The 17,745-nt window shown below is 38.4% G+C and overlaps 1 protein-coding gene across 6 annotated transcripts in view; it reads left to right on the top strand.

The window, feature by feature from the left end:
- LOC103465353 (inositol 1,4,5-trisphosphate-gated calcium channel ITPR1-like) overlaps positions 1 to 17,745 on the top strand; it is an 87,103-nt gene that overhangs the window by 67,593 nt on the left and 1,765 nt on the right. For all 6 annotated transcript variants that reach the window (XM_017304779.2, XM_017304776.2, XM_017304784.2 and 3 more), the window contains 7 exons: positions 2,048 to 2,212; positions 4,602 to 4,791; positions 4,883 to 4,975; positions 8,317 to 8,456; positions 10,302 to 10,467; positions 16,291 to 16,451; positions 17,145 to 17,306. In XM_017304779.2, the coding sequence (XP_017160268.1) occupies positions 2,048 to 2,212; positions 4,602 to 4,791; positions 4,883 to 4,975; positions 8,317 to 8,456; positions 10,302 to 10,467; positions 16,291 to 16,451; positions 17,145 to 17,306 (1,077 nt within the window). The remainder of the gene's footprint in view (positions 1 to 2,047; positions 2,213 to 4,601; positions 4,792 to 4,882; positions 4,976 to 8,316; positions 8,457 to 10,301; positions 10,468 to 16,290; positions 16,452 to 17,144; positions 17,307 to 17,745) is intronic.

Below are 17,745 nucleotides of genomic sequence, written 5' to 3'. Positions count from 1 at the left end.
GTGTTACTATTCAGACACAAAAAAGGAAAAATACATTTTAGTTCTTAAGCTAATTTCTCTGTAACTGATTACTCCATTTGAGGAAAATTGCTTCGTGGGATAAGTGCTATGCAAAAAGTATTTGTACCCTTTGTTGTTTCATAATGTTGTCCTGCAAGTGCCACAAACACCAACATAATTTATTGATATTTCATGTGATAGAGCAACCAAAATTAGTGGGTAAGTGTGATGTTGTACGTAGTTCTCAGACTTTTTACACAGATTATCTTAAAAGTTTGGAGTGCTGAGTAAATAATCACTTTTTGAGTTTGTCTTTGCTTTGCCTGCTATTTGCACGTAGACATGTTTTCCCCATCCTTCTTTTTGAAAAAGCTCAGGCTCAGTCATACTGGATGACTTACATCCATAAACAGCAGCTTCCCAGTCTCACCACAGACTCTCAGTGGGATTTTGCTCTGGAGTTTGACTGGGTCATTCAATCACAACCAGTCCACAGTGACGCTGACTGCATGCCTACAGTCATGTTCCTGCTGGGAGGTGAACCTTCTGTATTTAGTTGACCAATCTTCCAATTAACCTTGACCATCTTCCTTGACCCTTATGAAGAAAAGCATCCCTAAAACATGATGCTGCCACCACCATGCTTCATCATGAGATGGGAGTGTTCAGGGTAATATGGAAAGTTGGCATTTCTCAATACATAAGAGTCTTAAAAGTATTTTAAACAGTTCTGTATGTTCAAAGAACATACAGAACTGTGGAAAACTGAACTTCTTATTGAAGTCTTTCAGTAATGGTTTCCTTCTTGCTGTTCTTCCACCAAAGAAGATTTATACAACCAATATTGGTTCTACTGACAGATTCAGCTGTGGTTTTCTGCAGCTCATCCAAAGTTGCCAAAGGCCTCTTACCTGATTCTCTGGTTAACACTCTCTGTGCCCCGTATCTCAGTTTACGTGGACGGCCATTTTCTTGGCTGGTTTCGCAGAACTCTCTACATGACTGAGTACCGTTGATAGAAACTATTTAAAACTCTTCATCTTCATGCTTTCTGTGAGAAAATGTCTCTGTGTGGTTTAAAATTAATTTTCCCCAGAGAAATGGAATCGAAGTCACCAGTGTATGCACTTTCAAGTACTGAGAAACCTCCTCCCAGCTAGTTCCACTTCTTCTTTCACCTCCCATGCTAACGGTCTTTTGGCAAGCCAGAACCACACAAGCCCCTCTCATTGCCCCTCCTGCCCTCCCAGCTCCTCCTGCCGGCGCCGTGTTGCCTGGTGTAAGATGCAAAGCTGGATCTCAGAAATGACATTACAGCTTTGCTAGTTCTTTTTTTTTTTTTCTTTTTTTTTATGCTCCTAAAAGCACCTAATGCTCTAAAATAACAATAATAATAATTAATTTACTTTCTTTTGGGTTCCTTTGTTGACATGTACAAACAAAAGCAGGTTATGAGATAAAAAACCAGGTTGAAACAAGAAACCAGAGATGTTGCTATGTGCTGCAGTAACCTGGTAACTCTAAAATCTAGTTTTTATGCAAGTTTTCAGATTTCTCCTTTGTTTTGCTGTTTATAATTTTCTCTCTTACAAATTCAGAACTCTCGAATTAGACCCAAAGATTTACACCCAAACTTAAGCATTTTACGTATTTGTTTAGATCTTCTTTTTGTTTTTGATCAAAATCCTTCCAGGATGTAATCACCCAAACCCTCCCACACACACCACCACACCACCTAGAAAGAAAGTGGGTTACATTATATACAGATATATGACGAAGAAGTGAGGTTTCTCAAGCAGGACCCATACATAAGATGTGTTAACCGGGTTTTTGTCAATCCCTTAATCTACACAGAAAACTGAGCTTCTTAAATGGAATAAATCTAACAGTGTGCCCTCATTTAGCTCAAAATTCACCGTCACTGATGTCGGCACGTTTTTTCCTATAGTAAAGGCCCCGGTAATAGGATGCCATTCTAAGAAGTATTAAGGATTTATCATCCCTTATTGGCATTAAAAATAACAAAACATGACCTTTTTTGTTCTAGGTTTGTAATAAAATTATCTTCTTGATAAGCTTTGTTGGAAACCGAGGGACTTTCACACGAGGATACAAAGCCATGGTGATGGACTTCGAGTTCCTCTATCATCTCCTCTACCTCATCATCTGCTGCCTGGGAGTGTTTGGTCATGTCTTTTTCTACAGCCTGCTGGTAAGACAGAAGCAGTAAATCGTAGGATGTTTGTTGCAGGATATAAATCCATCGACTTTCATAGGCATGTACACATTCTCCTTTTTAATTTTGAAATGGAAAATTAATTTTCCAAATGAGCCTAAACTAAAAGCCTTTTAGTTTAGGCTCATTTTGGTTCAAACCAAAAAGTTTGTTTATCTGTGCCATTGTTTGCATTTCTGCCTCAAAATCTGAACTTTTTAATGGCTTTTCTGCTGAGATTGCACATTCTCTTCATTCATAGAGAATAAAGAGAATTAATTCTCTATGAATGAATTCATAGAGAATGAATTCTCTATGAATTCATTCTCTATGAGAATGAATGAATTATATGAGAATGAATTCTCATAGAATTCATTCTATGAGAATTCATTCTCATAGAATTCATTCTATGAGAATAGAATTCCATGAGAATGAATGAATTCTGAGAATAGAATTCCATGAGAATGAATGAATTCTATGAGAATGAATTCTCATAGAATTCATTCTATGAGAATTCATTCTCATAGAATGAATTCTATGAGAATAGAATTCCATGAGAATTCATTCTCATAGAATGAGAATGAATTCATTCTATGAGTTCATTCTCATAGAATGAATTCTATGAGAATGATGGGTGTTTAAACTGCTGATAAACACCCATCAGCAGTTTATTTTGCCATTATAAACTGCTGATGGGTGTGAGTGCATCCATGTGTGTCCTTTTGATATGCTGTGGACAATTATCCTTTCTCCATGATAGGTTCTTAATGTATGAGGTTGAAGAAGAGTCAGTGAGTTGAATTCATGAATTTCATTTGTTAATACCAAAATACAGCTGGTCCATTGTTCATGCTATCCTTATGGGCTAGCAGAGCAAAATGGCATCAAACAACAGTTTGTAATTTCTTTCTTTAGCCTCTGTCTAAACTACACGCTAAAGAGGGCGTTCCCTAGTGTGTCATTTTGTTTAACCTTAACTTTGAAGGTGTTTCCTAACATGTCATTGCCTTTAGCTTCTGCTTTGCACGCATGTGATCTATGTGAAGGCATCTATGCATATATGAACATGCAAATAGCTAAAAGACAGAGAGGAAAACACAGATTTATTCTCAACAGTGCAGAGTATAATCTGCCTCTCACCCGTTGTCTCTAAAAATAGGCACAGTTGTTCTGGAATGGAGGAATGTTTTATGTGGAAGTTGTTTTTTATGTTACTGCTGTAGTTTTCAAGGTGTAAGAGCAATCTGATAACCTTTCAGACTGACAATGCCAGTGTTTTTAAAAGTCACAGCAGTCAAGGGCTAGTTATCAGTACCAATGTAAAGTTATGCTTTAAAAACTTCTAGTAATGAGATGCCAGAGGAAGTCTAAGATGGATTGGGAGTTTTATCTGTTTGGAGCATAGAGTAGAAAAGAGCGCCTACCCAACCTAATCTTGTGCACTGCTGGTCAGCTGGTTGAATTTGGTCTGCTACATTTTGGAAACATTTTACAAAAAACAAGGACGGTTATCTGGAAACTAATGGAGCAAAACTCATCACTTTTATAAACTACGATTGTTTGAAAATTACAAACTGCATTTATGCTAAAAAGGCGGGATTATGTATTTTGCAAGCACATGGTGCACAGTAAAGTAATGTTGTTACATTCTGCTGTATATATCAAACATAACTTAAAATAAATTTTACTTTGCAATTTGACACCTTAAAATTGGCTTCTGTCTCTTTAAGAGGCTTGCCTTAAGTATGCCGTCACAACAGTGGTTCTCCGTGATGCCATTTACAACCGTTCTTAGAAGCGTTGAGCAAGTAGTTCATATGACAGGGTCAGCAGATGTGCAGTTCCACCAGGTGTTTGTTAATCACCGCTGCTGCTAGTCTAGAGGAGCTGAGTGAGGGGAGTTGCTCATTAGGGTGGAAGCTGAGCTTTGAGACTGGAGCTCCAAGGCGGTGCTTTGTGGGAGAAAGTGCTTAGGCACCAACGAATGGCTGCTGCCACAGGTGATTCAATTATTTATCAGATATGAATGAAAAAATCAAAGCAACACTTTAGGTGTGCATAACATTATAACATGCTATAAAGCTAAAAAAAAATTAAAAAGTTGATTTTACATAATTCAATTAGATAATTACATAATTAGCGGACTGCAGGGTTCACTACTCAACCTGCCTGTGAAATTCTCGTTGTTACCATAAATTGCAGAACATCAAGAACATAGATCATACACATTTTTTATCAAGCCGCAAGATTCATACTGGCTTTTTGTGTCTCCTGAGAAGGGAAACAAAATTTACAAAAAGCATTTTTTTATTCTCAAACTTATAATTTTCTACATTTTACAGATTCTTAATTCTGTTGCTTTTCAATTCATGCTGTTTTTCTGCAGCTGTTTGACCTGGTATACAGAGAAGAGACCCTGCTGAATGTGATCAAGAGCGTGACCCGAAACGGACGCTCCATCGTTTTGACGGCTGTGCTTGCTCTCATCCTGGTCTATCTGTTCTCCATCGTCGGCTACATCTTCTTCAAAGACGACTTCATCTTAGAGGTGGACCGCATTGCCAACACAACCCAAAGTAAGGGGACAGCGCAGTCCATTTGTCACAGTTGTCCTTGTTGTTTTAGATGTCACTAAATTCTGTGCATTGTTATGTTTTTACTTTATAGAGAGTGGCGGCAGTCTCGCTGGGGAGTTTCTGAACACAGGAATGTGTCAAGGAGGCCTTAATGAGAACTGCAGCAACATTGCTCAGCAGGAAGGTATTTAATAATGTGATGCATCATATTCTGACTGTCTAAAGAGTTTTTATTAGCCATTGCTGGTTTAAGGCTGTACTGTTCTAAATTGGACCTAATTCTGAATGTTTGAGGGTAGTCAAGAAGCCTAAATTATGGTTTTCATATCAGTTTTTGAAGCAAAGGCCTGTGTTCCCTGAGTTGACCTGTTCAGGGTGAAATGTTGGTTTTCATTTGAGCACTTACAAGTGAATTGGTAGATGGCTTTGGTTCAGATTTGGTTTCATGTTCCGTGTTTTCTAAACGGGCTGTTGAATAACTTTATAAAGAAAGGGGTAGTTGTTTGTAAAATCGGCTTGTGTTATGAGGAAGATACCAGAGAAGTGACTTGTCAGACCACAGAAAGGAAAATAATATTGTGATATTTTGTTTTTTATGTGTTTGGTTTTCCTCTGTTCTTCATTTTGGCACCAACGCACACCTACCTGCTTGTGACTCATACGAGTGTCACGTGACTGCAATTTGATCCAAAGGGTTCACATGCGACCTCGTCGACCTGCATGTGACATTGATTAACTGTTGCATCCCAGAGAAAAACAACAAATTCCCTAAAACTTTCCATCAGTCTGGCTGTTCGGTGACCTTAAGACTGAAAAGAAGACTTGCAGCGAAGTTTATGAGGTCTAAAATTATTGCAAAGAAAATTGTGACAACTACTATCTACGAACTAACCCACAGCTGTAATGTCTATATTTTACCTACATAAAAGACAGAAAATGTTCCCAAAAGCCAAGAAAAGGTTTTGAACCCACAACCTTGAAACTGGGCATAGAAACGTGTAATTTAAACAAGTCTTGTTTTTGGAGCATTAAACTGCTCTCCTTCTCTAATGTTAAGATAACTTGCATACAGCTTTGATTCAGATTTCACCGTCTCACATTTCAGCAAAACAAAAACATTGTTGTTTTGACTAACAGGCGTCACACTTGGAGCCAAAGCATGTAAACACGACTGATGTGGAGTTATGCAACAAAGTCAGGGATTCTTGTTGTAAATCAGTTTAAAGTGGGAATTCATTTCTATTCCATATAAATGTGTATTTATATGGAAAGATTTCCATTTCCATATAAATCATTGTAATGCCGTACAGGTATTGTGTTGCTGCACACTGCCTGTTTGCTGGCTGAAGAAAGGCTGCTCCACTTTTCACTCACAAGAAAGACAAGTTGGAAATGTTTCTGGTTGTGGAAAAAACAAGAGTTGTGAGGTACCGACCCATCGAAAGGCTTTCTTATGAAGTGCAGTTTTAATTGGTGCATCACATATTCATACTGTGAAAGTATTCTCATAACCTGTAGAAAGTAAGTACATTTTGCTTAGTGGACCCTTGAAAAGTAGTGCTAATGTTAGTGGGTGTGTCTATTCTATGTCATGGTTGTGTATAAAAAGGTGAGCTTATTTGTTAGCACCAGGTAATTCAATGTGAGATATGGGACAGAAAAATCACAATTACATTATAATACAAAATTTATCAAAAGAACAAGATTGAAAATTGATGCTTCACAAGGTGACATTAAAATGCAAATTTGACAAATAAATAGCTTAGATATGATAGAAAAAACATGACCAAGTAGACTTTGCTGATTGTAAGAAAGCTGTTGTAAGCGATAATGTGTTCAGTCATGATTTAAAGGAGCCCACAGTTTCTGAACATTTCGAAGGAGTTTGGGTCTCTAAACTCCTTTAGAGACAGGGTCTCTAAAGACTGGAGGACCTACATGATTCAAACCTGACCAGAAACCCTTAAACAAGAACATAAAGTCTGTTTAAAATCATCTGATTACCACCCTATAAATATAGCCAGAGTAAAGCATTTCCATTAAAACAGAAATACTATCAACCAGCTACAACTCGACCCAAATGCTGCTGTCAAAGTTTTACCACATTTTACCAGACCTCAACTGACTAGATTTTTATTGGTCCATAAAGCACTTCACACCCTTAAAATAAAGTTTAAAAATTGAGGTCTCGGTCTATAATGACACATAGTACTGTTTGCATAATGTGCTGTTTTAACCCTCATACAGTTTAGGGAATTTTTTTTTTCTAACTTTGCATTCTTGGCAACAAAAACACTTTTATCTGATGCTAAGCTGCTGGAAATTCTGACCCATCATCTCATTAACATTATGGACACACTAACCAATTGTAATGGACTATTTTCAAGTTGTGACACAAAAATATAAAGTTGTATGTCAAATGTAGATGTTGAATAAAAGTGTCCCGAGCGCAGAGTCTTAAGGTACTCCTGATATTATCTCTCCAAATAACACAAATTATTCCCAGACTTTGAAATAATTAGGACAACACCAGACCTTTTCCTGTCTATGAATCATTATGCCAAGCGAAACTGTGTCGTATTCAACCCTGAGATCCACTAAATCCCAGGCAAAAGTTTTTGATCGATCATATTTAAGATGTACTCCATTTAAAACTTTGCAGATAGAGTCTCAGTAATGCAGCATGCTACCTTAAAGAATTTTTTTTATCAAAAATGTAAGTAGATGTGTTGGTAAACTGTATTTTCAAATACCTTTGGGAATAATGTTAGGCTATGTCTGGACCTGTGACGTCTTTAGAAGACGTTTGACCACTGCAATTTTCAGGACTGACTACATGTTTATGCAATACTTCAGTTGCAAGACAACAAGGAAGAGTTTTCTTTTAAACCTGTGGGAACTGTAACAAGTCATGAAAATTAGGCCAAGAACAGTTTCTATCAAAGACATGATTCATTTAAAAATCATTTTGATGGACTAATTTGGACTTAAATCAAAATAAAAATACATTGTACAGATGCTCTTATTGTAACTGAAGTAATTAATATGGTTGCAATAATAGCAAACATGCTGTGCCTATGTTTATAGCCTTTTAATCACAAGTGATCCTACCATTAGTCTTATGCTGCTGACTCATGCCCAGACTATGCCCTATTATCACCACCAAGCTGATGATTTATGGACTGTTTTTGAATAAAGATAATATTTGCTTGATCTTATTTTCCTTAAAATATTGCCAGTAAAGCTACATTTGGCCATAAAAACAACAGGAGTTCATGTTTGGTGCATGTAAAAAATGATCATCTCTTTCTTCAGTGAAATTAGTGAGGCTTATATACAGTCTTTTGCGTATGGCTTTTTTATGTTACATAAAGTCCTTAATTCCCTGATAGTCCAGTTACACCAGTTCATGAAATAAAATCTAGAGCAATGCCAACCTATACTGCGATTGCTTTGCTTTGTAGTTCTTGTAAAACCTTTTGCTCTAGATTGACTAAAATGTCTCGGCTCTCTTTTCTTCCTCAGAGTTTGGGATCGACAGCGAGGATGAAAACGACATGGAGCGGACGTGCGATTCCCTTCTCATGTGTATTGTTACGGTGCTGAGTCACGGCTTGAGGAGCGGAGGGGGTGTGGGAGATGTTCTCCGCAAGCCTTCTAAGGAGGTAAACTCCAGTCTGAATTGGTTCCAGGCATGTGCGTGTGCGTGTGTCCTGGGAGGGCGTTGTATCTGCTGCTGCTGCTGCTGCCGCTGCTGCTTCTGCAGCACAGGTCATGTGAGTTGGCTCTGAGCTCATTGTGAGCCAAACTTGTTTTTATTTCAAGAGCGTGGCGCTTTCACAATGTTTCCCAACAGCTGCCTCTGGCTTGTGTTAGGGAATGAAACTTTAAAATAGATTTCCACCGAATTCAACTTGAACCACAAATGACGTCAAAAAGAGGATGTGACTTGCTCCCTCACCCTCTTTGCAACACACTTGTTACTCAGATCAGAAATGTGAAATGTCGGCTGAGACTTTTGAAGAAAGGCACAGTTGGTCAGTACTCTGCAGGGTAGGGAAATTTATTGGTGAGTGTTTAATAAAAGCGGATGCAAATTTGTTGGCACCGCTGATAAAGACGTGCTAAAGAAGTAAAATAAAATAATCTTGCACTCCAGTAAGAATTTCTTCTTACTGAAAATGTGGGAAAATTCACCTTTTAACTATATTTTCAGTGGGGGACAAACATGTTGGTGCCCCTTTCAGTTGCTTAGAAATATTCTTCTGAAGGACTTTTTTCTCTGTTTTTGAGTTGATCAGAGTTTCTAATTAGTCATAACTTTCTGTTACATTGGACTACAAGCACACCATGACAACAAAGGCCATTTGTTTTAGCTACTGACCTGAACGAGATCCCATATTTATTTTTGTTAGTGATGATTGTTTGCTAAATGCTTCTGGCACTATAACTACAATCTTTTCTTTGGTAGAAAAACATTAAGATTGAGCTTTTCCACAACTCTCACACTGGATCGGTTTTGAAATGAAGGATGAAAATGTAGAAAAGCACCGCATTTCCCACTGTTAGGTGGGACTCTCTCTACCATGTCAGGTTGCGTGAACCTCCTGGTAGCACAAAAGTGGGTCGCTATTAAGAAACCAAAGATGTTCTGGAGATGTTATCACAGGTACTGAACTTGTGCTCATGTGGATTTTGGAATTGGTAATGATCCAAAGCATAGGGGCAAATCAATACAGAAATGGTCCGTCAGACAGAAAATCAGCCGTCTCAGTCCTTAGACATAAATCTTATGAAAACCCGGTGTTGGTGAGCTGAAGAAAATAAATAAATCATAAGAGGACTCTGGATGATGTAGACTCCGCACAAAGGGGGGTTGGTGAATGATCCCTCTGTCTGTGTACTTTAATCTCTTTAAATGTCAGAAAAATAAGCCAAGTGATGCTCTGTTGGTAAAAGATACAATGTATTAACAGCAGGTGTACCAATTAGCCTGCCACTTGTTTATAAGTGGCAGGCTAATTTAAAAATTTTAACTTATTTATAGGATATTTCCCCCAAAATTGAATGCACTAAAAGTAAAGAGCTAGCTTTTTATGCTGCAGCAATAAAATAATATTTTATGTCATATTTAGTATTTTTCTTTAGAAGTCTGTCCCACAGGTGTAAAAAAAAAAAAAAAAACCTTTCGACATCTCCATTTGAAATGAGTGTCTGAATTTGACCCACGTATCCAAGTCTGAACACATAAGGTTGACATAAGACGGGCTGCATCACATTAACTCTCTGGTGTCACCTGTTACGTTAGCCTCTGTTAGCACCTGTTGCCCCGTTTCTATCCATGACGACCAAGCCTAACCTCGTTTTTAACTCAAATAATCGTCTCCACATGTGAATCTATAACACAGGCCTATTTTTCTCACTGAAACCACATCAGTTTATTTTCTTTTTATATCTCTTTTACATTGAGGATTTACAAACTGCACACTTATTTTCCTTATCCCACTTAGGAGCCACTGTTTGCAGCCAGAGTGATTTATGACCTGCTCTTCTTCTTCATGGTCATCATCATCGTTCTCAACCTCATCTTTGGTGTCATCATCGACACCTTTGCCGATTTGAGAAGTGAAAAACAGAAGAAAGAAGAAATTTTGAAGACTACCTGCTTCATCTGTGGTGAGTGTGTTCTGGTTTTCGTATTGGGTCAGAATGGAGTAAATTATTGGCAAAATCCCAATTGAATAAATCTGTTGGTTGGATTTTTCCACTTTTTAAAGGGAGTTTATGCTTCGCACATTTTTACCAGGTGTGTCGAAGTCTGGACGAGTTCTTCTATATCTTGGCATTTACTGACTTTAGAGGAAATTTGCAGTATTGTGCATTTTTTCACAAACTGGTGTGATTTCCTAATAAAATGTATTATGTTTTTAGAAAAAAACTGTTGTCTGTCGGTAGCTCATAGCGACACTGACTCCTCCTTGTTTTTCACGACTTGTATTTCAGGATTGGCTTGTATGTATGCATACATTATCCTCGGTAATCGATTATTAACTACAATATTCTGTTTACCATTAGCAATGAAATAGCCGGGGTAAGGATACAGAGTTAGCTTTTAAGAAACTGATTCAAAAGTATGTGACAAGCAGTTTTTAAAATTACGCCTTGACTGCTGCTGTTCGGATATAAATAATTATTTAGGATTTTTTTTCTTTTGGGCGCATTTTCATCATAGCTCAAATATTTAAAGGGCTAAGACTCAGGACCAAATGCTGAGTCACAAATTGTTTTTATGACAATGTTCCACAGTTTATCTCAGGAGTTTGGGTCCTGAGACAAACAGCTTGATTTAGTGGCCAATCAAGCACAATAACACCTTGGTTAATAGACCAGCTTCTGACATTTTTGCCTGTGTGAGCAGGTGCCAAGTCCTGCTAAAAATAATACCAACATCTTAATAGTTTGTCAGCAAAAGAAAATATGAAATGCTATGCGCTTTAGATGGACCTGCTGACTTTGAACTTCAGAAAACACCAGGAGTTGACCTAGTTTCCCCAAACCATCGCTGACTGTGGAAATCTCACGCCGAACCTGAAATTTGGGTTTTGTGCTAGACTCTGGAGAAACTGACTCTAATTTTGAAATTATATTTCTATTTTGACTTTTAGACTACTGAACAACAATTCAGTTTTTTTTTCCTTTACCAAGATAAGGAGTTTCTAACAATATTGCAACTTCAACAGGAAAGCTACAGTTCCTGCTCAGGGACATCTATGTGTGCTCTTTTTTCTGCCCCAGTTTTTCCTCTCTCTCAGCTTTCATTTAAATATTTGGATGCAGCTCTATGTGGACAGCCAGCCATTTAACAATATGTTTTTGTGGGTTTATCTTCTTACAGAAGTCATCAATAACTTCCTATTGGGCAGCCAATATGTCAAGAGTCTTCATCACATTTCAACGTTTCAAAAGTAAAAAAAAAAAAATTTAATTGATCTTATGCCTTCTAATTTTTAGAGAAACTGCAATTAGGCCTTATTACCTACAAGTTAAAACCACGTTAAATATATTTACTGCAGTAGATTGAAATTTCCATTATATTCAAGGCTTTTCACTGCACTTTTGCACATGTAGTGTTATCAGTAACTTTGAAGAGCAGACTCATGTCTGAGTGATATGGCTACTCTCTGTTGTTTGAAGGGCTTTCTACTTGACTCCTTACATTCCCAAATTTCCAACCTAGAGCACCAGATTCCAGGTTGTGCTAGTGGTTTCTGGTAAGTAGGTCTGTAGAGGTCTATGTAGCTTGCTGAAGTTCCCCTCGTCTCCCCCTCCCTCTTTTTCACTATACTGTCGTTCCAAGGAAGGCTGAGTCATGAGAGCTTCCTGCCACCGCTCTGTTCGCCTCCATAATTCATGTCTGTCTCACACGCACACACATTCTCTCCTACACATTCAATCTCATGCATACTCTTAATTTCCCTACCATATGTTTTTGCGCATCTCCAACAATTAGCCAAACTACGTTTCTGCTTTAAACAGGGTTTATCTGCATGTCCTGATGTGATCAAAACATGTTTCCAAGGAGTACATGTCGCACAGCGTGTGCATCCAAGCCATAATGAGTGTGAGCGCAGTATGGGACCGTGTGTGTGAGCATGCATATGTTGTGACAGGCAGTCAGAACAAGTGGTAAGCATATGGAAGGAGAACAGCATTATGTCAGCCAGCCAGCCATCGGCTGTGAGTCAGTCACGTTAAATAAGGCCAGGCCACAGGGGGAGCTGCTGTCTCTATGGTTTCCAGAAGGACCACAAGAGAACAGGAGATGCAGAGATTAGGAGCTGATCTCCGCAGGAATTAAGTCGCCTGACGTCCTCCGGCTTGGTTTTATAAGCCATTCTGTCTCTCAGTGTGCGCTATTCAGTTTGTAGATCTCATGGGGTTTGTGGCGGATGATTGAATTACTCCATGTGCGTCCTGCACACACAGATCTGATTTTCACCTGTAGACGAATTTGTCTTTGTGCAACAGATCAAGCTCACTTCCATCTTACATGGAAAAAGTTAGGAAACAGGACTAGTTTCACTTTATGTTTCACGCCGTCCTCCAATTCTCCTCCTATTTATGAGAACTACTTTGTTGGTTTAATTATCATAATGTTACTATCTCAGCTTTCAATTAATTAAGACATGTCTTATTTACCTTTATATCTCTTTGTTTTCCTTATGACTGGAGATTCACCAATTCTTGCTCATACCAAGTTTTTCCTTTGGCGTTTTTTTAAACATTGCAATTTGAGAATTGGTGTTTTTTTTAACACTGTTTCATTGTTTAGTTTCATGAAAAGTTATCCCTGCTTTTTTTAAAGCAATATACTGAACACGTTCTCTAAACGACGTGTGTAAAACTCAAATCAAATCAAAATCTAAGTTTATTTGTATAGCACATAATATGCCTTCTATACTCTAGAATTAAATCAGTGTTAAAATATATGTATTATTATTTGAGACATATTGTTGTGATGACATCCTGGAAGCAGAGTATCTGAAAAAGTAGGAGCTTCTTAAAGAGACAGAGACCAATTTTAAGGCATCCAAATTATGAAGACAAAGTTCTCTTTCTCTTAAGTCATGTTTGATATACAACATTTTATAACAACTGAAGGCAACATAGTTTCTTGATTTTGCTGTAAAAAGGCACAGTGTGTTTGAATTCTGCCCTTTTAAGAAGTACTCATTAAATGCAGAGAACTCTGTAATATTTTAACAGTTTTTTTAATAAGTAGTTTTATCGATGCATTCTGCCAGCTGGCCCTTTGAGGACATTCGTGATCTTGATGTGGACCAAAATAAAAATGAGTTTGACAACTCAACATAGCAGTTCAGCAGGTAAAACGTGGTTTTAGCCGCAATTTTATTTCCAACTTGTACCAGTCCCACACAAATCACTGACTAATATATGTTACCAAACATGTAACATCTAGCAAAATATATAATGATTGTCTTGTCTTACAAGTGGAGGCTAGCTTGATCCATGTGTACAACAATTAGCTAATCTAACTGGTTTACCAACATGCAACTGGAACAAGGTTATAAAAGTCTTATATCATTCCAAGGTTTGAGTTTCAAGGCAAAAGGAAAGAAGCACAGAAGTGGAACGCCTGACTCCTCCTCCTCCTCCTCCTCCTCCTCCTCCTCCTCCTCCTCCTCCTCCTCCTCCTCCTCCTCCTCCTCCTCCTCCTCCTCCTCCTCCTCCTCCTCCTCCTCCTCCTCCTCCTCCTCCTCCTCCTCCTCGAGACAGTAATTTGTGATATTCCCTCACCCTGGAAGAAGACCTGATTGCTTCTTCTGAAAACAGTTCTTCTGAAAACAGTTTTCAGTCAAAAAAAAAAAAAAACCGTTATGTTTGGCTGACATCTGTGCAACCAGATAAAAAATAAAAAACAAAATAAAAAATTGTGGCACATTTGTGGCTCCAACAGATCATTCCTGAGGCCTTTTTTCAAAAATGTGGAATACACAGGGCTCTCGGGCCCTGTGTATTCCACAGAATACACAGGGCCCGAGAGCTACGTGGCAGAAATGATCAAGGTAAAAGAAACAAATCACCCAGTAAACGGATCCAGGCATGACTTGCCTAAACAAAAAGTGTAATCAGCCAGAGGACATACTTCTTCATTCAGAAGTATATCCTACAATATTGTCTACCGAAATGGTAGACAATATTGGGTTCATGAGAAAAATACAAAATGAGATATTACCAATATTTTAAGGAAATCTGAGAGGCAACACTCCTGGGCAGCTTCAAAAAAACAAGTCTCTATTATTTTATATCAAATTACACTGGCATTCCCTACAGAGAAGCTAACGCTCCAAGATAATAAACTTGTTCAACAACTAAACGAAGCATTGATAGGTCATTGGTTGCAAGCAGGGTTGCCATATCTGACTGACAGTTTCCAGCTCAAACACAATGTAAAACCTGTTCAACTTCAAAACAACAGCCTCTATTGAAACTCCTGTTAATAGTACAATATATAGACTTTAGATAGATAGAGAGAAAAAATAAATAAAATAGACGGATAGATTGATAAGATGGATAGATAGTTGTCCCATAGGTTATTAATTGCATTTATAGACATGTGACAAGTGATATACATTGTAATCCTCAAGTCACAATGAATCTGGTTGTCCTTTATTTTATTCCGACCAGAACCAGGTTCCATTGGGACTGCAAAGGACTTAACTCTTGAGTAAATCAGACTTGTGTTTTTTGTTGTTGTTTTGTTTTGTTTTTTTGTGGCGCTCTGTGTTTAAGTGAAGTTGCACTGGGATTACTGTTTTACAATACTCCTGCATAGTAACACTACGTTAACCATTCACCAATAATTATTAATGATGTCACATTCTAGATATTTTTAAATAAACTATTGAGTGCAATGATGCTGAATTTTATTAAAATGTACAGGTTTTCTGCCTTTTGCTACACAATAACTACTTTGTTGTCATTGTTTCTGAAAACCTGGCAAAATCTGGAAAAGGGTTTAATTTTTTTTTTTTAGTCAATGGTTAATGTACATTTATCTAAAACTTGTTTTATTTTTGTTGATTTCTTGTTGCATCTCTAAATAGCAGTTAATTACTTATACACACACTAAATACACACTCTGAGCCATTAGGTAATACAGTCCCAGATTTGTCATTTCACACTAAATGTGATATGATTTGGGTCATAAACAACAACTGTAATCACGAAAAGAACAACGAGCTTTGCACCAGATGGCCTTGCTCCCAGACTGTCCTGGTCTCAACGGAGAAACACTCTGGGGTCGTAGATGCCAACACTGAAAATGTGCCTAAATCAATCGAGCTTGTTTACACCCAAACCGTACAAACTGGACCTCAGTTTACTACAAATTGCATCATTTTTACTGATAAACTCATCCATCCATCATTTATACCTGTTTATCCTTGAAGGGTCATGGTGGAGCTGGTGCCTATCTCCAGCTATCATAGGGAGAGAGGCAGGTTCACATTGGAGAGGTCGCCGGTCCGTTGCAGGGAAACACAGAGACACACGGGATAAACAATCAAGCTTGCACACACTCACTTCACACACTCAATTCAGAGAGACCAATTAACGTTTTTTTTTTACCATCAGAGAGAACCAAAGCACCTACAGAAAACCTAAACAGGCACAGAAAGAACATGCAGACTCCATGCAGAAAGACTCCAGGCCTGAATTCGACCCCCAGGATCTTCTTTCTGCAAGGCAGCAGTGTTACCAATACCCCACTGTTCAGTTCAAACATCTGTATTTCATTTTCAGTAAATATTTCATTCTGTTTCATTAAACGTGAGGCACAAAGTCAATTTTGACTCCGTTAAACGAAAAGTAATGAATAAGAAGCCGTCAGCAGCAGCAGCAGTTAATTTTGCTTGTTTCTCTTTCTGCATTTCTAAATCACACACGACTGCCAACACCGTGCCTTCTGCACTGCAGGTTTGGAGCGTGACAAGTTTGACAACAAGACGGTGACGTTTGAAGAGCACATCAAAGAGGAGCACAACATGTGGCACTACCTGTACTTCATAGTGTTGGTGAAAGTGAAAGATTCCACAGAATACACAGGGCCCGAGAGCTACGTGGCAGAAATGATCAAGGTAAAAGAAACAAATCACCCAGAAATACCCGTGCCTCCTTGGCAGAAGGTGGAAGCTCATTTGTTGGAAACGTGCTGCACTTACTGTTTTATATAGGCACTTTGGGAAATTATTTGCTGGTTGAATTACTTGAAAGGGACCAGTTGATTGTGTCATATCTTTTCTTCAGAAACATATGCTTGGCTAACTTTGCAAGGATTTTATTTTTTTTTAAAGTTATTTTAAAGTTTTTCTGTGGAACTAGGGAGTTTCTTAAGTCACAGACGTCAGTCGTGAATCAAAAGCTAACCAGGTTCTGTCACGTTTTTGGCAACAGCAGTTAGGCAAAAAAAGTTTTTTCATCCGTTAATGTTACTGATTCACACTTTCGAACATGTCCTGGCTCATAACACAAAAACACGTTCATGCCAGTGTGCTAATCTCTTCCTCTTTTCTAATCTTAACCGACAGACATGCTGGTTATAACCATTTAACAATACCAGCCTACCGGTGCAGCCAAAGAGGAAGAAACCACGAGCCTGCGGTTTATAACATTAAATCTAAGCAAAACATTACAAGGATTTATTGGTCGTACTATGATTCTAACATTTCAGCCTTTTCCCTAAACGACATAAAGTCAAGGGAAACATCCTGATTAAAGTTACTGCTCAGGTGTTGTGAATACACAACGGTCATATTCTTGGGTATCCACAGGAGCACAACCTGGACTGGTTTCCTCGGATGCGCGCCATGTCCCTGGTGAGCAGCGACTCAGAGGGGGAGCAGAATGAAATCAGGAGCCTGCAGGAGAAGCTGGAGTCAACCATGAGACTAGTAATCAACCTGTCTGGACAGCTGACGGAGCTCAAGGAGCAGGTATCTGCGCTACCGAGCTACAGATTCGCTCGTAACGTAACTCACCCTCCCCGGATTTAAACGTCTTCCGTCTTTTGGTTCCTTTTTGGTAGAGCCGTCGTCATTGTAGGGAAGCAGTACGTCCCAAAATACCACACCAATAAACAACAAACAACCCTTAGAGTGAGCAAGAGACCAGTAATATGGCAGTCACTGTGAAATGAGCTTTTACTATTACATGTAGCGGAGTTAGCACAACTACTGACACTAAACCAGTAGTCTCTGTATATTCTACACTGTAGATAGTTACTCCAAGTTCTCAGCTACACTACTCTGGATAGCTGGTTTTAAATTAACACTTTTTTTAAGAAAATGTCTGCATCTGCACATTCAGTTTACAATATAAACCACAAACATCTATTCCTCCCCATTGGTTTTTTGATGAGGTTGATGTGAACTA

Source organism: Poecilia reticulata, chromosome 5, assembly GCF_904066995.2.
Source record: "Poecilia reticulata chromosome 5, P_reticulata-male-v2, whole genome shotgun sequence".
Classification (NCBI taxonomy): domain Eukaryota; kingdom Metazoa; phylum Chordata; class Actinopteri; order Cyprinodontiformes; family Poeciliidae; genus Poecilia; species Poecilia reticulata.
This window is presented reverse-complemented; position numbering and strand designations above follow the sequence as displayed.